Source organism: Rattus norvegicus, chromosome 2 (genome assembly GCF_021556685.1).
Source record: "Rattus norvegicus strain SHRSP/BbbUtx chromosome 2, alternate assembly SHRSP_T2T, whole genome shotgun sequence".
Classification (NCBI taxonomy): domain Eukaryota; kingdom Metazoa; phylum Chordata; class Mammalia; order Rodentia; family Muridae; genus Rattus; species Rattus norvegicus.
The window spans coordinates 26,065,696-26,090,763 of NC_141535.1; the positions used below are offsets into that span (position 1 = coordinate 26,065,696).

Below are 25,068 nucleotides of genomic sequence, written 5' to 3' on the forward strand. Positions count from 1 at the left end.
CCCAGGCTGGTCTCAAACTTACTATGTAACTGAGAATGACTTTGAATTTCTGATCCTCCTGTCTCTTTGTCCCAAAGGAGAGATTATAAGCATGCACCACCACACCCACTTTTTAAATGTGGTGCTGGGGTTGGGGGAGGGGGGATTCAAATCAGGGCCTTATGCATAATAGAAGTCACCTTTGCAAACTTCATTCCTGTTCCCCCAAAAGACATTCTAAGGTAATTATCACAGTACCATTAAGAATTAAAAACGGTTCTTTTTTTCCTTATTGCTATTCAATTTGAAATGCATTTTAAAAGGGATCTGGGAAAGGACTACAGCAGCACAAAACTAGAATAACATTCTTAATTCTGAAATACCTTAGATACCATTTCAACTGGTGACAGCTAAATAATTACACGGTTAAAAACCAAAAAAAGGTTTTACCTAAATATCTAAGTGGACAATGTACCACTGACTGAAATTCTCAGGGTGGGGAGAGATCAATAAAAACAAAGGAAGAAAAATTAAAATGTTCCCTTGTGTTACTATCCGTAATTCCATCCCTAATACTTAATAATAATTATGTAGCAGTTTCTAACAAGATTGAAACATACATCTGATCTTGCAGGGAAGCTCCTTTTAGACAGAAAATAGAATGCCTCAATAGCTTCAGGAACTATTTGAAACTGACTGGATTAATTAGGACCCTCTCTTCCCAACGTACAAAACCACAGAGAATCACTCAGACAAGGCAAGCTGCACAGACAGATGAAGCTGTCTTTGAGTCATTTCTGCTCCTGTGAGTAACCCCTCACTCATACCCCTAGATGTAACCCCATCAAAACCCATTTGGACCTCACTGGTAGTTGTGGGCTCCCTCTCAGGGGTTAGTAGATGTACGTGTGAGATGTGCGTGTGCTGTAGCTCTGCAGGAAAGTCTGTCGTATAACAGTGAGTGATCACCTTTCTCCAGTCACAGGCACAGCCAGCAGAGGTTTAGTCTACATGTCTAACAGTAGAGAGAGTGCTGTATCACTTAACTCAAGCTAACTCTTAACTGACCAGCAAAGACAGAAGTGTGGGCAGACAGAAATGCAGCTCTATTTTACCACAGAGCCTCAAGGAGAGCAAATGCACTGTCTCTATCATGCTTCTATGGGTAGAGACAATGTGTTTGTCTCCTTTTGATCTATTACCGATAAAAATGATCTTTTATAGGTAAAAGATCATCAGCTATAAGTTTAAAACTAAAGAGATATGAGATCTACTCTACTAAAATACTTCTATTGTTCCTTTTGGTATGACTTTATACATGAGTTATATCATGTTGACAGAGAAAACTGAAGAAAAAAAAAACCCTCCCCTCAAAAAGAAAAAAAAGGAAAGAAAAAACAAATACCCTATCACACCTAAAAGAAGCTACAAATAGGAATTTATCTGCAGAAATCCTCAGTTTTGGGGTAAATATTCACATGTGGAAAGATTCTCTGGATTAAGAAAAATATACCCGATTCTAACTGATAAACAGGTAAAGAACTTAGGCTAATGTGTTAGAGAACATAAGGAGAACTACAAACTCAAAGGGAAAAGAAGCCTTAAAGTACAGACTAGAATCAATCAGTAGTAAAACAATTTAACCAAATCCAGTCTCTGAGAATAAACTTTCCAGATAAACATTTAATAAGGAAGGTTTTCCTTTTTACAGTTTTAAAAATTCTTATTTTGAATTTCAAAGACAAAATATATAATGATCTTCTAATATGTGAGAGTATTTTCCAAATGACTTTTTTGGATATAGTTTGCCATTTCTCTTTCATCAATCAATGCCAGCTTAAAGTAAATTTAAAGATGAATCGTGAGAAATATCTGATAGTCCTTTTGTAATTGCCTATCAATACCCTGAGCCACAAAAACACACTGAGCCGCTACACCATGTGAACAAAGCCCTGTATTTTCAGATGCTCCTCCCTAAGTTAAACAGAAACAGTTAGCAGCCCTCTTCTACTCTAACAACGCTGTGGAGGCAATGCTGGTTTTCTAGCTCTCATCCTTTTTCTGTCACATTCAGTATCATAAATGAACTCAAATGTATCAATTTTCAAAACTGTTTTAACTCAGGGACTGTGACAGTAACTTGAAGACATAAATTCAGTCCTCAAAACCCAAGTAAAAAAGGCTGCCCTTGATGGTACATTCTACAAGGTCAAGGCCAACCTGGACTTGTAAGAGGTGGTGTCAAAGGCAAAAATTAAACAGAAAAACATAAACAAAAAAGGGGAAAAACATTTAATTGTAACCTTTGAAAAATAGAAAGTATCTCGTTGTAAAGTAACAAATTAGAAATTAAGTCATGTGTAAGTTAAGAATTTGCCAAGTTTTTTTGAAAGTTCATATAGGAATAGAAGTCATGTACAAATAAAGTAAAATATACAAGTACAGTTATATTAGTGAGTGCTGCAGCAAACCTTCCCTAGGAAACACATAACTGGGGAAACCAGTCTGGATCACCCGCTTACAACTAGATGACCTGACCAATTATGAAAGCCCCTTTCTTTTTTTTTTTTTTTTTTCCAGAGCTGAGGACCGAACCCAGGGCCTTGCACTTGCCTACTGAGCTAAATCCCCAGCCCCTTGAAAGTCCCTTTCTATCGCTAACATAGGTATCGCATTACAAGGCTGTCTATTTGAGAGTAATTAAACTTCATACAAAACTTGCTATTTCTAGCAGTTAGAAAAGTGGTTATTATTAGTGAGAAACAAGGTAATTTGCTTGTTCTCTCAGATAGACCACTGAAAAAATGTTCTGCTGACCAGTTAATAGATTTTATATAAAGTAAATCCTACATAAGATGGGGCAGTAAATTCTTATGAACATGAACATCAATCTTACAGCAAATGGAATAATGTAATTTAAGTAGTTAAGATGGCAACCTAAGCCCATCTGAAAGCAAATTAAACCATCCTCAATCTAGGGGATTCTACAATTAGTTTTTGTTATTGGTGGCGTTTTTTTCTTTTGTTGTAATTTGGCCCAACTTGCTTTCTCTTGTCACAGTGTGCCTCTGTCTCCCACATACCAGGGCTACCTATGTGTCTCTTCCCTATCAAGTATACGTAGCATCCTGTAAAGCTGTGAGACTAAGTTAGTATTATTTACTCATTGCAGTTATAGAAATAGGATCGTTAGCAACAGAAGGATGGAAACTATAGAAGCACAAGTGAATGTAAACAGAAACCAGGACTCTGTCATGACGGAAAAGTCAATTAGAAAAATGAAACACACACACACACACACACATACACACACACACACACACACACACGGGTGCTTATTAGTTTAAAAAAAAAAAAAAGAGTATGTCTACTGCGTCTTCCATTCTCCGCCCCTGAGCACAGCACATAAATGGATGTTTCTGTTAGTACAGAGGATTTCACATAGCACAGGATTTCAAGTGAGATCTCCATACATGTACTTTCAATGTACAGTACGAGATTGTTTTTGTTTTTTGAAGCAGGATCTTATAGCTCAGGCTAATCTCAGACCCACAATCCTCCAGGCTCAGTCTCCCAAGTACTGGATCACAGGTGTGTGCCACCATAACCAACTGAAAGTCTTTTAGAGTTAAGTACTGGATTCTTTTTATGATGAAATATATCACTCTTTTTACATCAAACACTGAACCTTAAGGAAAAATAAAGCTGAAGCAATAAAATGAACACATAAATATTATTTTAGATCATTCAGTATAAACTAAAGCATAAAGTATTTGTGGAAGGAAGAAAACATTTAAATATAACAAGCCACTTCCCCGGCAGTGTCACTTGTTACGCTGGTTTACCTGTCTTGCTATTATGACATTTCATTTTGAAGGATGCTTGTGGCTAACTTTCAAGTCTGGTGCTGACTGCTGTTCTTAGCCATCACAAAACATTAAATTCATGTAATTGGAGCTTCCTGCTGTTCCCCAGAAATGGTGGGAATGCTCAGATTTGTATATTCCCTAAAGTATATTAAAATAAAAAGAAACTATTGCTACCATTTAAAAACGAATGACAAAAAGTTAAATAAGCTACTTTTCATTCTACACTTGATATTTTCATTTTTCATATTTAAGAGCATAAAGACTGATTCCTAACAGTATTAAAAGCCCACTAGAATTAATTCTTCACTAGCAGAAGTTTGTTCTAAAAAACAAAACAGCCAGATGCTGGAGGTTACATAGTCTGTTTTTATAGATGACCCACAGGATACTGGGGGACCCCTACACTACTTCTGAAACCTTTATTAGGCAGCATCCCACAATACAAGGATTATTACCATACCTCAGCTATCAGAGTCAATTCAACGAAGCTGTATGTCAAGCATACTTACACACGTACAACAAGAACTTGTTTGAATACCAAGCACACCAGCTGCATAGGATACTCTCCTTTGCAATATGCCCATCACGCTTTTTAAAAAAAAAATCTTTTATGCATGAAATACATAACATAACATATGAAGCAGGCCAACATTATATGGTTTCAGAAGTTTTAGAAGGTTGTCCAAACATTCTAGAGAAGCAGCTGAATTATTATTTTTAAAACAAATCATGAGCTATGATGACAGAGTAAAGAAAAATTATCAAGAACTAAACACAAATACTATAAAATTATATAAAACAGTATGAAGAGTTGGAGTAAGACCCAATGAGCCCTGACCAACCAAGTATGTGATTCGTATTAATGATAATCATGCATATCATGCGAGAAAAATTCAAACAACATAACTGGCCAGATGACCAAACAGTAACACAATAATCTAGAAACATGAACAAGCTATTTAAATGTTCTCAAGGCCAATACTTCAGTCTACATAGAAAATGTTATTACGTATTTAGCTTTATAATTTTTATATTCACATTAATACTGCATATAATAACCCCATACATAATTGACAATATATTATGATAATTTATAAGAAACACTTACTGGGTAAATTTTTTGGAGGGATGGAAGGATGGGTTCAGGTAGGGCTATAAAAAGAAAAAGTTTACAGCTTCTGTGATTCACATGACTCATATTACAATGCAAACTTTTGTCAGCTTTGCCTCAGGTATGAGACAAGGGTTGACACTAAAATTCAAGTTTTCGTGTATTTCATGGAATCTAACTCCTACATTTTTAGTTCATGTAAATTGACCACTTAAGATTTTGTTAATGAACTATGTACCTTCCTATATATAAATGAATGTTTCCTCAAGGTTTTAGAGTAGGAGTCCACCAACAAAGGCACACATGTCATTCAATTAAATATCAAACACAAAATAGGCAACACAGAATTCTACAGATTTTGAATGGACATTAACATGAGCATGACTATCAAAAAAGGTCATTTTAAGAGTGAGTTCAGTGTCCCTGTATCACTAGAACAGTTATCATCACTGTCCCTTATTTAAGTTCTATTAACAAGCAAGACTAAAGTTATAAGAAAATGGAGCTATTTAAAAATCAAAACCAAAGTCACATTCAGCTACATAATAACATTGCTTAAAGAACATCTCAGTAAAGATTAGAAATCTAAATCATGAGATGTACAACCACCCTAGAAATAAAAATAAAATATATCACAAGAAACTCATTACCCTCATTTAGACTATTTTTCTTTCTTTCTTTTAGGCAAGGTTGGCCTCAAACTTACTACTTAGGTGAGAATGACCTTGAATTTTGGGCCTTTTGGCCTCTACCTACCAAGTGCAAGAATCACAGATGTGCACTGCCACACCTGCTCTGGATGCTGGGAATAAAACCTGTGGCATCACACACGCTAGGAAAGCTCTTACCAACAGAACTACATCCCCAGGAAGTTCACAACTCAATGAATTTTGAGCAAACCCAATCTTATTAAATATGAAGAAAAAAAATCTCATGTTATCATAAATCTGACATAAAAGACAAGATACCTGTTATTCACGATGCAACTCTAAAATATGGACTATGATAAAATATAAGTGCTTTAATTCCAAGATGAAGACATGTATTAGAGTATATGATAAAGTATATGATATGATAAAGTTTGTACTTAAGAAAAAGGAGTACATTATGTATAATTGAAGCTTAGTAACAAAGAATACCTAATACTTTGCTACTTAGCAAAAAAATTTAAATGATCTCCATTTACAGACATGTAATTAACCATTATGACCAGCTTATATGGCCGACAACTGTCACTTCTACAAAGCAGACAGTACAGGGTAGGATTATACATTTACATTTCCCTTTCACATACTTCACTCCTAACTGGGAAAATTACACTAACAATTTTGCAACATGAACATGCAGATTATGAATGAGACTACTATAAAGAGAAATATGTAATTGTCTACTTACCAAAGTCACCCTTATGATTAATGTTATATACACGCACAGTCATATATACTTCCCCAGAGGCATTCAGACATGCACCATTCTCTAAAACCTTCCATAAACTCAGACCCAGATACTTTAATTCTGAATGTCTTGATATTTTTATAAAACTTTTAATGGTTTCCTAATAAATTTCATTATAATACAGAAATAACCTTGTGAATCTCTTACTAGGAACCAGTGTGCTTAAAATTAAATAATTTACTTAAAAGTAAAATAAAACATTAAAATTTAATGTTTAATTCCATTAAATACTTCATACATTAAATTACAAAACAAAAAATGAAGACAAATTTTTTTTAAAAAACCACAGAATTGCTTATCACATTCTAGAACCACTATTTGAAATGACAAGGGAAAAAATACCAATAATTGGGCTTAGAGTCATTCAAAGAACCTTTAAAAATAAGGGATTTAGAAGATTTGAATGGTTTCCACAGTCTTTTATGTTTGAGTAACTGTTTGGGAAGGACTAGGAGGTATATCTTTGATAGAGATGCGTCACGGGGTGGGGGGGACCTCTGTCTGGCTCCTGCTGATGGATCAAGACAGGAGTTCTCAGCTGTTCCTGCTACCATGCCTTTGCTCCAGTATCATGAACTCTAACCCTCTAAAATCATAGGCCCAATTAATTGCTTACTCTTTTAAGTTGCCTTTTAACTTATGGTCATGGTCTTTTGTTATAGCAATAGAAAAATAATTAAGAGGGAAGTTGGTACCAAGAAGTGAGCTACTGATGGGGCAGACCTGATCATATGGGGGTTCTAGAGGAATATGGAAGACTTTGGAACTGAGAACCAGGAAAATGGTCTAATATTCTAAGTATATCTTAATAGGCTATCCTTGTAGGATCTTGGAAGACTGAGAGTTACGTTGACTGTGAAAGCCCAGGCCAAGAGGTTTCGGAGACTAGAGACCATTCTTGTGATGTTTTGGCAAAGAATGAGGCTGTTTTTCCTGTCCTAAGATTTCTCCTGAGGCTAAATAGAAAAGAAACAGACTAATTTCTTTGGCAGAGGAGATTTCAGTCTAATTCTGACCTGATGCTATCGGCAATCACTTATGTAGTAGGTCTATAATGGAAAAGAATATGAAGAGCAAATAGAAATATAAACATACAGCTAAAGGAAAAAATGAACACCAGGAAACTTGATGCCGGAGCCAAGGCCATGCTGAATGAGATGAGAAGATTAAAGAGAAGTTTGCTACAGAACAGAATAAAAGGAAGGGTGCTCCCAGGGCAAGACCCCAACCAGCTAAGCTTACAACTTAGAAAAAGAAAGGCCTAAGGAATTTTCTGTTCCTGAAAATGTAACAAGTAAGAAAAACTGCAAACATGATTCAAGGGACACTGGCTCCATCCCAGGCAGGCAGTCAAGCTCAGCAGTGCTCTCCACATGGTTCTAGCTCTAGAAACAGAAGGATGCATGCTTTAAGAAGGTTAGTGCAGGAAAGCTGACCTGCTGAGGTCAAGTGTGTCCCAAGAGTCCCTGCACAATGAGGCCATTCATGAAGCTATCAAAAGCGAAGCCTGGATTTCACTGGAGAGCCCAGGATATTAGAGATACCAGAATCAAGAGACATCTGCCAAGGAGAACTACACATGAGGAATATAATGGTGTGTGTGTGTGTGTGTGTGTGTGTGTGTGTGTGTGTGTGTGTGTGTGTGTGAGAAGGTATGTGACAGGCACCAAAGCTGGAAGGGAAGAGGAGGCCTTTGACATCAGACACACAGCTATAGGATTTGGAGTTTGTCCTGCTGGGTTTTAGTCTTGCTTTGGTTCAGTCCCCATTCCTACTCCTCCCTTTTGGAATGGTAATATATACTGTGTCACTATATGTAGGAAGTGTATACTTTGCCTTTAAACTGTTAAGGGGGAGTACAACTTAGAGATTGCCTTGAGTCTCACTGGGCCTTAAGATTTTAATAGTATTGAGACTGGAAAAGGCTGGGTACTTTTTGAATTGAACTAAAAGCATTATACATTATAATCATGAATGAGAGTGGTGAGCACAGATTCATATTTCTAAATGTTGTCCTCAGTTGGTGGAACTACGTGGGAAGAACTAAGAGGTGTGTCACTTTGGGGGGGGGGGGTTCTTAGTTTTTAAAAGACTTGATGCCACTACATGTCTCTGCCTCAAGTTTGTGGATTAAGATGTGAGTTTTTAGCTGTTTCAATGACAAGCCTTTGCTCCACCATCATGGACTCTCAAGCTCTGAAACTGTAAGCCCCAATAAACATTTTCCTTTACAAGTTATCTTAGTCATGCTGTTCTTGTCACAGCAGTGGAAAAGTAATCATGACAGATATCATTCATCAATTTCTTTGCCTTACAACCTTAGAGATTTTTTAACTTTAGGGGTTAAAGAAGAAGTAGATGCATTTATAACAGGCAGTTGTAAACACTAACATGATGATAGACTAAACGAGTTCTCTAGTTTAAAAAAATATCTTATTCAAAAACAACAGAAACTCAGAAAAAAAATCTGGCTATATAATTCATTTTTATTTAAGAATTTTGGATTTTAATGTATCTTTTATTTTATCTTTCAAAGGAAACAAAATATAACAAAAGTTCGTTTTCAATATAAAACTATTAGGTAATACCTTGACACAGTGAGATTACTACAAAGTTGCACCATAAGCATTCCATAATGATTTATCAAAACTTTTTAACAGCCAAAGAGTATATTTTCAATACTAAGCAGTCACTAATTTCTGCCCAGGAACATGCTAGCCAATCATAATATTCCTATTTCTACCCAACTGATAATTTTATCTTGGTAGCTCTTATTTTTAGATTGTCTTTAGAATCTGTTCTCAGTAATTTTCCTGTGAAGCTTTGATCAGTGATTTCCTGAAATATGTGAGTCTGTGACTGACTGCTAACATGCATCATAAGAAATGCTATGGTCTTTTTAATCTTTCAACATATAGAACACCTGTTTTACTCACAGCAACATTATGTTTTAAACCTTCAGAAAGCTAAATAATAATCATTTACTTTTAGATGATTACTTATCTAATTATTTACTGGGGGAGGCGGGGGAAGGAAGACCACAGTGGGTAGAGGAGGGCCCAGGAGCAAGCAGCAGGGCCGCAACACCACCGGAACCTGAAGGGACTGACCAGATAAACAGTTCTCTGCACCCAAATCCTGTGGGAGGGAGAGCTAAACCTTCAGAGAGGCAGACACACCTGGGAAGCCAGAAGAGACTGCACTCTGCACACACTACTGATTCCAGAGGAAAACACCAAACGCCATCTGGAACCCTGGTGCAGGGAAGCTCCCGGAAAGGGCGGTGCAGATCTTCCTGGTTGCTGCGGCCACGGAGAGCTCATAAGCAACACCCCACGAGCAAACTTGAGCCTCGGGACCACAGGTAAGACCAACTTTTCTGCTGCAAGCGACCTGCCTGGTGAACTCAAGACACAGGCTCACAAGAACAGCTGAAGACCTGTAGATAGGAAAAACTACACGCCCGAAAGCAGAAGACTCTGTCCCCATAACTGGCTGAAAGGAAACAGGAAAACAGGTCTACAGCACTCCTGACACACAGGCTTATAGGACAGTCTAGCCACTGTCAGAAATAGCAGAACAAAGTAACACTAGATATAATCTGATGGTGAGAGGCAAGCGCAGGAACCCAAGCAACAGAAACCAAGACTACATGGCATCATCGGAGCCCAATTCTCCCAACAAAGCAAACACGAAATATCCAAACACACCAGAAAAGCAAGATCTAGTTTCAAAATCATATTTGATCATGATGCTGGGGGACTTCAAGAAAGATGTGAAGAACTCCCTTAGAGAACAAGTAGAAGCCTACAGAGAGGAATCGCAAAAATCCCTGAGAGAATTCCAGGAAATCATAAATAAACAAGTAGAAGCCCATAGAGAGGAGTCACAAAAATCCCTGAAAGAATTCCAGGAAAACACAATCAAACAGTTGAAGGAATTAAAAATGGAAATAGAAGCAATCAAGAAAGAACACATGGAAACAACCCTGGATATAGAAAACCAAAAGAAGAGACAAGGAGCTGTAGATACGAGCTTCACCAACAGAATACAAGAGATGGAAGAGAGAATCTCAGGAGCAGAAGATTCCATAGAAATCATTGACTCAACTGTCAAAGATAATGTAAAGCGGAAAAAGGTACTGGTCCAAAACATACAGGAAATCCAGGACTCAATGAGAAGATCAAACCTAAGGATAATAGGTATAGAAGAGAGTGAAGACTCCCAGCTCAAAGGACCAGTAAATATCTTCAACAAAATCATAGAAGAAAACTTCCCTAACCTAAAAAAAGAGATACCCATAAGCATACAAGCAGCCTACAGAACTCCAAATAGATTGGACCAGAAAAGAAACACCTCCTGTCACAAAATAGTCAAAACACCAAACATACAAAATAAAGAATATTAAAAGCAGTAAGGGAAAAAGGTCAAGTAACATATAAAGGCAGATCTATCAGAATCACACCAGACTTTTCGCCAGAAACTATGAAAGCCAGAAGATCCTGAACAGATGTCATACAGACCCTAAAAGAACACAAATGCCAGCCCAGGTTACTGTATCCTGCAAAACTCTCAATTAACATAGATGGAGAAACCAAGATATTCCATGACAAAACCAAATTTACACAATATCTTTCTACAAATCCAGCACTACAAAGGATAATAAAGGGTAAAGCCCAACATAAGGAAGCAAGCTATACCGTAGAAGAAGCAAGAAACTAATCGTCTTGGCAACAAAACAAAAAGAGTGAAAGCACACAAACATAACCTCACATCCAAATATGAATATAACGGGAAGCAATAATCACTATTCCTTAATATCTCTCAACATCAATGGCCTCAACTCCCCAATAAAAAGACATACATTAACAAACTGGATATGCAACGGGGACCCTGCATTCTGCTGCCTACAGGAAACACACCTCAGAGACAAAGACAGACACTAACTCAGAGTGAAAGTCTGGAAAACAACTTTCCAAGCAAATGGTCAGAAGAAGCAAGCTGGAGTAGCCATTCTAATATCAAATAAAATCAATTTGCAACTAAAAGTCATCAAAAAAGATAAAGAAAGACACTTCATATTCATCAAAGGAAAAATCCACCAAGATGAACTCTCAATCCTAAATATCTATGCCCCAAATACAAGGGCACCTACATATGTAAAAGAAACCTTACTAAAGCTCAAAACACACATTGCACCTCACACAATAATAGTAGGAGATTTCAACACCCCACTCTCATCAATGGACAGATCATGGAAACAGAAATTAAACAGAGACGTAGACAGACTAAGAGAAGTCATGAGCCAAATGGACTTAACAGATATTTATAGAACATTCTATCCTAAAGCAAAAGGATATACCTTCTTCTCAGCTCCTCATGGTACTTTCTCCAAAATTGACCATATAATTGGTCAAAAAATGGGCCTCAACAGGTACAGAAAGATAGAAATAATCCCATGCGTGCTATCAGACCACCACAGCCTAAAGCTGTTCTTCAATAACAATAAGGGAAGAATGCCCACATATACGTGGAAATTGAACAATGCTCTACTCAACGATAACCTGGTCAAGGAAGAAATAAAGAAAGAAATTAAAGACTTTTTAGAATTTAATGAAAATGAAGGTACAACATACCCAAACTTATGGGACACAATTAAAGCTGTGCTAAGAGGAAAACTCATAGCACTGAGTGCCTGCAGAAAGAAACAGGAAAGAGCATATGTCACCAGCTTGACAACACACCTAAAAGCTCTAGAACAAAAAGAAGCAAATACACCCAAGGGGAGTAGAAGGCAGGAAATAATCAAACTCAGAGCTGAAATCAACCAAGTAGAAACAAAAAGGACCATAGAAAGAATCAACAGAAGCAAAAGGTGGTTCTTTGAGAAAATCAACAAGATAGATAAATCCTTAGCCAGACTAACGAGAGGACACAGAGAGTGTGTCCAAATTAACAAAATCAGAAATGAAAAGGGAGACATAACTACAGATTCAGAGGAAATTCAAAAAATCATCAGATCTTACTATAAAAGCCTATATTCAACAAAACATGAAAATCTGCAGGAAATGGACAATTTCCTAGATAGATACCAGGTACTGAAGTTAAATCAGGAACAGATAAACCAGTTAAACAACCCCTTAACTCCTAAGGAAATAGAAGCAGTCATTAAAGGTCTCCCAACCAAAAAGAGCCCAGGTCCAGACGGGTTTAGTGCAGAATTCTACCAAACCTTCAGAGAAGACCTCATACCAATATTATCCAAACTATTCCACAAAATTGAAACAGATGGAGCACTACCGAATTCCTTCTATGAAGCCACAATTACTCTTATACCTAAACCACACAAAGACCCAACAAAGAAAGAGAACTTCAGACCAATTTCCCTTATGAATATCGACGCAAAAATACTCAATAAAATTCTGGCAAACCGAATCCAAGAGCACATCAAAACAATCATCCACCATGATCAAGTAGGCTTCATCCCAGGCATGCAGGGATGGTTTAATATACGGAAAACCATCAACGTGATCCATTATATAAACAAACTGAAAGAACAAAACCACATGATCATTTCATTAGATGCTGAGAAAGCATTTGACAAAATTTAACACCCCTTCATGATAAAAGTCCTGGAAAGAATAGGAATTCAGGGCCCATACCTAAACATAGTAAAAGCCATATACAGCAAACCAGTTGCTAACATTAAACTAAATGGAGAGAAACTTGAAGCAATCCCACTAAAATCAGGGACTAGACAAGGCTGCCCACTCTCTCCCTACTTATTCAATATAGTTCTTGAAGTTCTAGCCAGAGCAATCAGACAACAAAAGGAGGTCAAGGGGATACAGATCGGAAAAGAGGAGGTCAAAATATCACTATTTGCAGATGATATTTAAGTGATCCCAAAAGTTCCACCAGAGAACTACTAAAGCTGATAAACAACTTCAGAAAAGTGGCTGGGTATAAAATTAACTCAAATAAATCGGTAGCCTTCCTCTACACAAAAGAGAAACATGCCGAGAAAGAAATTAGGGAAACGACACCCTTCATAATAGACCCAAATAATATAAAGTACCTCGGTGTGACTTTAACCAAGCAAGTAAAAGATCTGTACAATAAGAACTTCAAGACTCTGAAGAAAGAAATTGAAGAAGTCCTCAGAAGATGGAAAGATCTCCCAGGCTCATGGATTGGCAGGATTAATATAGTAAAAATGGCCATTTTACCAAAAGCGATCTACAGATTCAATGCAATCCCCACCAAAATACCAATCCAATTCTTCAAAGAGTTAGACAGAACAATCTGCAAATTCATCTGGAATAACAAAAAACCCAGGATAGCTAAAACTATCCTCCACAATTAAAGGACTTCAGGGGGAATCACTATCCCTGAACTCAAGCAGTATTATAGAGCAATAGTGATAAAAACTGCATGGTATTGGTACAGAGACAGACAGATAGACCAATGGAACAGAATTGAAGACCCAGAAATGAACCCACACACCTATGGGCACTTGATTTTTGACAAAGGAGCCAAAACCATCAAATGGAAAAAAAGACAGCATTTTCAGCAAATGGTGCTGGTTCAACTGGAGGTCAACATGTAGAAGAATGCAGATCGATCCATGCTTATCACCCTGTACAAAGCTTAAGTCCAAGTGGATCAAGGACCTCCACATCAAACCAGATACACTCAAACTAATAGAAGAAAAACTGGGGAAGCATCTGGAACACATGGGCACTGGAAAATATTTCCTGAACAAAACACCAATGGCTTATGCTCTAAGATCAAGAATCGACAAATGGGATCTCATAAAACTGCAAAGCTTCTGTAAGGCAAAGGACACTGTGGTTAGGACAAAACGGCAACCAACAAATTGGGAAAAGATCTTTACCAATCCTACAACAGATAGAGGCCTTATATCCAAAATATACAGAGAAGTCAAGAAGTTAGACCGCAGGGAGACAAATAACCCTATTAAAAAATGGGGTTCAGAGCTAAACAAAGAATTCACAGCTGAGGAATGCCGAATGGCTGAGAAACACCTAAAGAAATGTTCAACATCTTTAGTCATAAGGGAAATGCAAATCAAAACAACCCTGAGATTTCATCTCACACCAGTGAGAATAGCTAAGATCAAAAACTCAGGTGACAGCAGATGCTGGCGAGGATATGGAGAAGGAGGAACACTCCTCCATTGTTGGTGGGATTGCAGACTGGTACAACCATTCTGGAAATCAGTCTGGAGGTTCCTCAGAAAATTGGACATTGAACTGCCTGAGGATCCAGTTATACCTCTCTTGGGCATATACCCAAAAGATGCCCCAACATATAAAAAAGACACGCGCTCCACTATGTTCATCGCAGCCTTATTTATAATAGCCAGAATCTGGAAAGAACCCAGATGCCCTTCAACAGAGGAATGGATACAGAAAATGTGGTACATCTACACAATGGAATATTACTCAGCTATCAAAAACAACAACTTTATGAAATTTGTAGGCAAATGGTTGGAACTGGAAAATATCATCCTGAGTGAGCTAACCCAATCACAGAAAGACATACATGGTATGCACTCATTGATAAGTGGCTATTAGCCCAAATGCTTGAATTACCCTAGATGCCTAGAACAAATGAAACTCAAGACGGATGATCAAAATGTGAATGCTTCACTCCTTCTTTAAAAGGGGAACAAGAATACCCTTGGCAGGGAAGAGAGAGGCAAAGATTAAAACAGAGACTGAAGGAACACCCATTCAGAGCCTGCCCCACATGTGGCCCATACATATACAGCCACCCAATTAGACAAGATGGATGAAGCAAAGAAGTGCAGACCGACAGGAGCCGGATGTAAATCGCTCACGAGAGACACAGCCAGAATACAGCAAATACAGAGGCGAATGCCAGCAAACCCCTGAACTGAGAATAGGACCCCCGTTGAAGGAATCAGAGAAAGAACTGGAAGAGCTTGAAGGGGCTCGAGACCCCATATGTACAACAATGCCAAGCAACCAGAGCTTCCAGGGACTAAGCCACTACCTAAAGACTATACATGGACTGACCCTGGACTCTGACCTCATAGGTAGCAATGAATATCCTAGTAAGAGCACCAGTGGAAGGGGAAGCCCTGGGTCCTGCTAAGACCGAACCCCCAGTGAACTAGACTGTTGGGGGGAGGGCGGCAATGGGGGGAGGGTTGGGAGGGGAACACCCATAGGGAAGGAGAGGGGGGAGGGGGATGTTTGCCCGGAAACCGGGAAAGGGAAAAACACTGGAAATGTAAATAATACTCAAGTTAATAATAATAAAAAAAAAAAGACCACAGTGGTGGATTAGCTTAAGTTGGCCAATTACTGTTTTTACCTAGAAATAGCTGATAACATTGTCATTAAACATAAACATTAAACATAAACTGCTTCAGTAAAAACAGAATCTCAAAACAATTTCATTATTCTGACAAAATTTTACTTCTTGATGAAGTTTCAATTTGTTTACAAACCAGTTTAAAGCACTCTAAAGTACTAAAGTAGTCAAGAAAATTAAAATTTAAATGTAACCAATAGGTCAGAGGACTGGGCATGTATCATATAGATGCATGCATGTTATGACAATCAAATATAATTTTTCAATTACTACCAAAATTGAAATGAATCAACACATGGTTATTATATTGTTCTTCATACTACATATAAGAAATCTTTCAATTTTTAGTAAAAGTTAACTGAGATATAAAAGATGATAGCAGCCCTAAAAACTTATCTAAGAGATAATACAACTGGAAAATTGGGAAAATAATGATTAGTGAGAGTGATATTGCCTTACTTAGGGTTTGACTGCGGTGAACAGACACCATGACCACAGCAAGTCTTATAACTGACTGGGGCTAACTTTCACTGGGGCTGGCTTACAGATTCAGAGGTTTAGCCCATTATCATCAATGGGGGCATGGCAGCATCCAGCAGGCCATGGTGCATGAGGAACTTAAGAGTTCTATATCTTCAAACGAAGGAAGCCAGGAAGAGACTGGGCATCCTCAGGCAAATAGGAAAAGGGTCTCCAAGCCCACCCCCAAAGTGACACACTTCTTCCAACAAGGCCACACCTTCTAATAGTGCCACTCCCTTGGCCGAGTATATGCACCCATCACATTCCACCCCCTGGCCTCCATAGGCTTATTCAAACATAAGTCTATGAGGCCATACCTAAACACAGCATAATGCAAAATACATTTAATCCAACTTCAAAAGACCACATAGTCTATAGCAGTCTCAACAGTGTTAAAAGTCCAAAGTTTAAAGACTCTTCTGATTCATCTGATCACTTAACTGTAAACCTCAAAGCAAGCCAGGAAAACACCTGGGCATACTCCAAACCATCACAGGTTTGCAGAGTAGATTAGAACAATGTATCTCACATTCCAAATCATTTTTAAATGAGCAAGTTAGTCATCAAATCAACACATACCCAAGGTAGATCAGCAATAAATACACATTATGATTAACTTAAGACACTTTATGAAAAAAGAGGAGCATACTTTCTGATGACATCTAAAAAAATGTTTGGTGATTCCTATATTCAAAAGAAGATGACTACTTTGCATAATCTAGAAAATATATAATGTACAGTAAAATATTAAGATAAAAGATCTAATTTCCTATTAAAAAATTGACAAAATTTTGACACATACCTTCTCAATATTTGCATACATCTGAATATACACAAAAAGTTATTTTTTAAATAAAATGATTGGTATGTTGTATAAGAGGTATCTTTAAAAAACAATCTTAAAAACATGACTGTGGTAACTACCCATTCCATTCTTGAAGGCTCGGACTCTTTGGCTAATTCGATAAACGTGACAAAAGTAGTTTGATATGTAAATCTGTTTATTACCGCCTTAGAACAAACCTCTGCAGAAAAAACAAAACAAAACTAGAATCAAAGTATATGAACTCTATTATCTCTTTCGGAATCTAAATGCAGAAGACACCAAACAACACAATAAAACTTTTTAAAATCACTACAGTGGGATAACTAGACCGCATGGCACTGACAGTGATCTTTAGTAACTCACAGAATGGTGGAAAGAGGTAACATCTGTTAGTGAAGGAAAAGTAAAGGTTCCACCCAGAGCTCATCAGAGCTCATCAGTCTGCACTGTATTTCTAGGGAACCTTCACAACTCTAAGTTCTTACAGCTACATTATGAAAAGGCAAAAATTACAAGTGCTTACATATTTTAATTTGCCACTAAAATAGAACAAAAGTATAGCGTTATCTGAGTGACCTCAGAGCTAACTAGACTGAATTAAAATCTGGAGACCAATCTGGAATTTGAGAACAGATTTGGAGGTTCATCAGGGGACCAGAGCTTTCTGTATATCCTTAAGCCCAGAACCGTCCTCCTCTCTCAGGAAAATGATGTTCTGATTTTACAGTTGTAAAAGGGCTGTACATGAAGGAACATGGGAACAGAGGGTAACCAGTCACATAATCCCATTCAACCAGGCAACTACAGGGCAACAGATGTCTCAGCCAGTAAACCCTCATGTCCCAGAGGCCAATCTGACAGAAGAGCCCAGCAAACATACAACCCAGTTGAGGAAAAGCCAAAGATTGATTATAAGCTTCTTGCCCAACAAGAATATCATTTAATTTCTATCAATTTTAAGTCCCTCCTAGTGCATGAGTGGCCAGGGCCTGCCCCTGAAGACCTCTAACTGCCATGCTTCACCCACAGAACCGTCTAACAGCCATAAGGTAGCCAAGCTCTGTCCTACAGAGTAAAAGCCCAAGATCAGGCTTCAAAAATCCCACCAATCCCAGGCCACTCTGAAAAAGTCCAGCCCCAAGAAGCCCTATTTAAAACCTGTCTCTCACTCTCTGTTCCCAAGCAGAGGCAGCCACCCTCCTATGCTTCTCCCAATGAATCTCTTGTATGAGGTTTGTTGTGCAGTGTGACTGTGTGGTTGCTATTCCTTGGCTCTCAACTGCCACACCTTTCTCCTCAGAGCTCTGATAATTACATTTGGGAATACCTTTCCCCTCAGAGCTGGAACATGTCTCAAATAAAATAGTCTTTCTGAACATTTATCTGTTGAAAGACAATGGGATCAACAACACAGTAGTGAGCCGTCTTTAAATATAAAAGTGGATATAAGAAAACTGTTAAAAGATAAAAAAGCATATTGAAACTTCTTCACAATGTTTTCCAAAGAATGAAATTTCTGAAATATTAGTTCAGTAACAAAACAGGATAAAAAGTTGTATAGGCCTTAGAGAACTTTTTAAAACAATGCAAATTATAAATAAGCAAAAAAGATACTGCAATGAGGTTTATCTGAGTTTCAATTTTAAAAAGTGAAAAAACTCCCATAATACTTACTTTGTAAATAGTGCAAAACCATCAATACAAGACTATAGCTGCTTAAAGTGCCTCGACTGGCATCATTTATCTCGTGATGACTTGCCCACTTCTTAATCACCAGGACTAATGGACGAACTCGATTTTCAACTGCAAGTAAAGTTAACACTTAAAAATGATCATATCACAGTTACTTTGAAAATGTGTATGATTTCCTAATTCTATGCCACTAAGCACTGTTTCTCTCTACGCTAAAGGTAATGCTCACCCTTAATTTGTTACTTCAAAGCTTACCTTAATTTCCTTTAAACCATCATTTCCTTAAGTACATATAGTAACATATTATCCAAAAAAGCAAAAAACGGTTTAAAAAACACAAGTAATGAGATATTGCTATTTACTGTAAACATAAAGGGTCATTGAAAATATAGGAAAAACAGAAGCTGGTTATTTACAAACAAACCAAAAACTTACGGTATGCATAAGTTCTGAGAAGGAATGTGTTTCTAATTCCAACGGTATTGTTTACATTTAAGTCGAATTCCACACAACTATTTAAAAGAACAAAGGAAAACACACTTCAATATGAGTACTTGGAGGTGGACTAGTAATTAAACTGATTCCAATCCATCCACTAATGCCACATGGAATGAAAACTACCACAGAATGTGTTTTTAAAATGAGTCACTAAAGTAGGAATATATACCTAGTGTATCAGTTAGTTTGGTATGTATTAAAAATATAAACTAAGATTACTATTTAAAAGACCCATAATATATTAATGTTTCTAATTACTCCAAATGAGGTTTTAAAATCTTGTAACCTTTTCTAGATAAACAAAATCCCATGACTGAAACATTCCTGTGTAAAGTATCCCACTAAGTTATAACTTCTCAATGCATAGGTTTACCTACTTTCAAACAATAAAAATAAAAAGACAAATATTCTTTTCAAAACTGGCTGGAAAATTCTATGTTAAATGCAGGTGCTGATGATCTAAGAAGAGACACATTACTCAAAACATCACCAATAGATGCTTCTTTGAAGCAAAATACCCAACTCATAACATAGAAAACAGGGCAATTATTGTTAAAATCTACAAGCAAGGAAAAATTACTTTATATAAAATAGTTCCACTTACACTCCTTTTTCTATTGGCTCTAATTTCTTTTACTACTACGCTGTGCTATGAAAAGACGGCCAAAGGGGTAGGTAAGAAGACTCGGCAAGTGAAGGTGCTTGTTGCCAAGACTGATGTCATAAACTCAATCCCCAGGAACTCATGATGAAATACGAGAACTAAGAACTGCATATGTACTACATTGTGCTATACATGCACATACATACACTAAATAAACGTACTCTCCTCTTAAAACACTATCGAGAATAAAATTCCAGGCCTATGATGATAATACATGCCTCTAACCTAACACTTGGGAAGCCAAGACAGAATTAAGACTTTAAAGTCAGTCTGAGCCATGTGTGAGGTCTTATCTCAAAATAAATTAGTCTATCAATTAATTAAAATAATTCTTTTCTTTCTTTTTATTTTTAACAAAATCTGAGGTTTACCTTATAATTTTCTTGCTTGGGGAAGCTAAAAAAAAAAAAATCTAACAAGCATCCCTCATTTCTGTTCATAATAAATGGATAGTATACGTATTAGTGCTACAGAGATAAGCACAGCTTTGGAAACTTAGTGACAACAGCTACAGTCCTTATGTTTGTGTGAGAAATGCCAAAGGCAACTGCTTTATCCTCTGCATAACTCAATGTATCACAAAACCATGTAGGTAGAGACCTGAAGAATTAACTCTTTTCAAAGGGGTTAGAGAAGTATGTCAGCAGCAGATTACCTGCCTGCACGACTAATGCTCTATGTGAACATTCTCCAGCATTAGCAGAAAAATAATTTTCTAAAAGTATGAACTGAATATCCACGATGTTTCCTCCACAGGACTAACAACAGGTTTCTCACACAAATTGATAAAAAAAGAATTAAGTATAAGATCATTGTAAACAGTGAAAAAGTACTAACTAGAATATGAAAAAGGGCATCTCTCTGCACCACAAGAACGCTTTAACAAGAAGGGACAATGTCACCTAGGCAACCTCAGGTGGGAACATAGGTATTAGGCTAGCAAAGTTTTTGCCACACCTTGCACAAACAGAAAGATGGAGTTTTTAGCAAGAAAACAACTCTTAAGTATATAATCAATAACTAAGAAAGTTCAATCCTGTACATGCATATGTATGTGCATATAATTTCAGTGTTAGCACTGCAAATACCAAGAAAACCTGTCTTATCATAATCCTATGTTTACAAGACAATTTATCCAACTGTTCAACAAATGAAGTAACCCACACTTAACTTTCCTTACTTCTGCCTGCCTGTTCATTTGTCTTGAGACAGACACTCACTAGCAGCCCACACTGGATCTGAACTCATCATCCTGCTGCCTCCAACTCCACTGCTGTGACTACAACACTCGATTGTACCATTTACATTCTTATAAATTCAAATAGTATGTAAAATCTTCTAATACAATATTCTTAAGAATAGAACACAGCCTAGGAGAATATAAAGAAAAGGTTAAATTTCTGAAACTGTTTTACAGTTTTTGTGTCTATCATTCCCTATACTCTCTATGTCTTTAAGTGAAATATAATTTGTTTAATGAAACTTAAAGTTACAACAAACACTTTGACATAAATACATACCAAACTTTATCAAAGAAGGTATGTTTTGGGGAACACATTATGAGAAGTTTTAAATTTTAAACTGGGTCCTCCTTGATTGGTCTGGACCTCACTGTACAGACTAGAGGTTCTCAACCTGAGTTGCAACCTCTTTAAAGGCCAAATTACCCTTTCATGGCAGTAACCAATACCATCAGAAGATATGATTCATAACAGTGGCAAAACCACAACCTGAGGAACTGTACTGAAGGGCTGCAGCATTAGGAAGGTTAACAAACACTAGGGCAGACCAAGCCTGGACTCAAACCCACAGAAATCCATTTGCAAGTGTGCACCATTATGCCGAGCTATAAGAGAATCATTTTAAAACCCAAATTGGATCGTCCCAAATATTCAAAATTCAAGCAGAGTAGCTAAGATCAGGTAAGCATGAAGACTGCTCAGAGGAGGAAGAAGAAGAGGAGGAGATTATTTAAAAAAATATTTCTAAAACCTTCAAGATAACCTGCTGTGCTGTAACACTGATTTCGTGGCTCTCCATCCACATTAGGTAACTAGCCAACATTAATCTAAATCACATGAGAAAAGAGGGGTGGGCTGGTTAGTAATTATTTACCTGACTTTATCCCTGAACTTCACAATTGGCACTTTTGCACGAATCAGCTGAGGTCTCTCAATATAGCCAGCTGAAGAAGAAAGAGGATGTGAGTATCTGCCAATGTTTCTATTCATAATGTCCCAATGTAGTTTTAAAAGTAGTATTTTAATAAACTAAACCAATATAAGAACAAGCATACTGTCCTTTAAAGTGAGGAATGAGGACGTGGAGAGAGTTCTAGGAAGCCAGGGCTACATAGTGAGTCCCTGTAAGGTATGGAGGGAGGAAGGGTGGGTGAGTTAAAGAGTGAATTCCAGGAAACAAGGAATGAATGCACAGTGAGATCCTGTCAAGTGGGGTGGGGGTGGGGCTGGAGGTAGGGATGGGGCAAGGACTGGAAATCAAGAAAAGGAAAAGGAGGAAAGAAAGAAGGAAAGACAGACATCAAGTCCTTCTAAAAGTTGCCTATACTGTTTTAAAGGGCTTTACGGTTTTTTTGTTTTAAAAAATACAATCTAATACATAATAGTATCTATAAAGCCATTCATTGGAACATGACTGCAAAAATAGCTAAAAGTAAGAAAATTGATAAATTCTGGTATGACAAATAATAAGTGGTAACCACAAAAGTCAGCTGTATTGCTCAAATGCTTATAAATTGGTGAGCCGAGGATAGATTCAATTATGTATGATCTCAAAGGGGATAAAATAGATAAACACATTTTTAATTTCATCAAAGAAATAAAGAGTTGTAGAAGATAACACATGTAAATTGCAAAAAAGTATGAAGTGCGGAGGTTAAGAGCACATCCTGCTCTTCCACAGGACCTGGGTTCAGACACTAGCACCCACACCTGAGAGCTAATAACAGCCTGCAACTCCAACTCCAGAAAATCCAATGCCCTCTTCTGGTCTCCATGGCACCTGCACTTTTTTGCACATACCCAAACACAGACAGATAACTAATTAAAAAGAGAAATACTTTTTTGAAAAAGATTACAAACCTTTATCATGGGAGCAATGTTCTAAGTTTTTAACTATAGAAAAGGACAAAACCAGATTTAAGAAAGAAAAAAAAAGAACTAAAAAACTCTGTGGATATGTTTTTGGTAGGGAGGTTTTCCTCCACGTGTATATGTAAGTACACATGCATGTGAGTCCATGTGTGTGGAGTCCAGAGGTCAAAACCCAGTGTTTTCTTCTATATTTCTCCAACTTTTTTAAGATTAAAAATAAATGTCAGTGAATCTTATGCCCAATAATTGGACAGAATGGGTGGTCATAGCCAAGATCTTCCTGTCTCTGTGCCCCTCCTGACCCATGTTCATCATGTTTTACATGGGTCTAGAGATCTGAACTCAGGCCCCCATGTTAACACAGCGGGTGCTTCGTCTATTACACTTTACCCCAGCCTGTTTGTTAGGTTCTACCACAGTAGGAATGATTAAAAATCCACTGACAATATGAATTATTCCTTTATAGGTGAAATAATGTATCAACTCCAATAACTGATTTTTTTTCCTACAGCAGATCTAAACAATTCGAGGATAGTGACTTGTTACTTGGCTTTATATTTCCCAATCAATTCAAAGCCTTGTATATAAATATCTGTTAAAAAATGGACAAAAAAAAAATCTCTCCAGCATCAGTTCTAAGTATATGATGGATTAGCATAGGTTAAAATTTAGTGAATAAAATCTTTCAATTAAATGTTCTAAGTCAACAATTTTGCTTTCTCTGGGGGTAATACACTTGAGCCTCATGTTTAGAGCTCACATCTGTAATATGAGTAAAGTTGTATACTACTGCAGAATAGAAAGTTCTCCCTTACAAAGACAGTCCCTCAAGGTACGCAAGTGGCCTCTAAGCACCAGTTCTCAGCCCCAGAATACTCTAAAGCCCATGATGGCTAGACCCAGCTCCTTGAGACCCAGTTGCTCCCAAGCAGAGGCAGCCACCCTCGTATACTTCTCCCAGTAAATCTCTTGGATGAGAGCTGCTGTGCAACTTGTCTTTGTGGTATTCCTTGGCTCCCAACTGCAGGATACCTTTCCCCTCAGAGCTCTAACACTTCCTCCTGTAAGGCTATTTCCAGGTCTTGGTTTTGGCTGCTCATTCATGCCTACTTCCCAAGAATCTAAGACCTTCTGAGAAAAAGAAGGGAAGCTTATATATCTTCAAATCTCAAAATATCTTCAAAAGAATATTTTTCAAGTAAATTCAATAATGATTTGCTGAATCATGCTTTTTAACTTAAAGCTAAAAGTCAGAAGTTAAAAGAAGACAAAAGATAGGTGATACACACCTATCACTCCAGAACTCAAGAGGCTGAGGCAGGAGGAACACAAGTTCAAGGATACCCTAGGCTCTATCAAGACCCTCTCTTAAAAGGAAGAAAAAAGAAGTCTAAAAGAATTTAGTTGGAAGAAAACAATCCACAGTATATCTATTCTCATCAGAAAATAAACAATTCTTACCAGAAAAATTAAGTGACCAACATTTAAGTAATAGTTACGTCAGAAGGCGTATGAGACTTACAAAGTCTAGTACAGAAGTGCTTATGGACTAAGGTGAGGATATGTCGTGCTTCAGTCTTCTGATTTACCTGGAAAAAACACTGAAAAGTTAAAGTGTTTTTTCATTATTTTTCTTAGCTTGGTGTAGATTTTTTTCTTAAAGTCACACTTTAAAGTAACAGCAACATAAACAGCAGACCTACTCTTCTCTCACGTTTCTTCCCAGCATATGACTACAAAAGTCAGCCTCAGTGCTCTCTCTCATATCCATATCCATAGCTCAGCAACTACAAGAGGCTGTGCTGGGTAAGTTTACGGAATACCTACTGTGATAGTACTAAGATATATTCAAAAGATCAATTAACAGGAAATTCAAATAAATACAATTATAAATAACACAATTGTTAAATAAATATAAAAGCAAAAATAGTACCTTACAAAAATTGTTAAATTTAATAAATCACAATAGTCTT

At 37.2% G+C, this 25,068-nt stretch overlaps 1 protein-coding gene across 21 annotated transcripts in view; it reads right to left on the bottom strand.

The window, feature by feature from the left end:
- The window catches only part of Tent2 (terminal nucleotidyltransferase 2), a 51,786-nt gene that overhangs the window by 10,133 nt on the left and 16,585 nt on the right, over positions 1-25,068 (bottom strand). For 6 of the 21 annotated variants that reach the window (XR_015665109.1, XR_015665110.1, XM_087625668.1 and 3 more), the window contains 5 exon segments: positions 24,618-24,696; positions 22,098-22,167; positions 19,256-19,332; positions 18,803-18,931; positions 4,957-5,000 (listed from right to left, as the gene is read on the bottom strand). Coding sequence is in view for 7 of the 21 variants with exons in the window: in XM_087625668.1 (XP_087481794.1) it covers positions 4,957-5,000; positions 18,803-18,931; positions 19,256-19,332; positions 22,098-22,167; positions 24,618-24,696 (399 nt within the window). In the remaining 14 variants the exon portion in view is untranslated. 21 annotated transcript variants of the gene reach the window in all.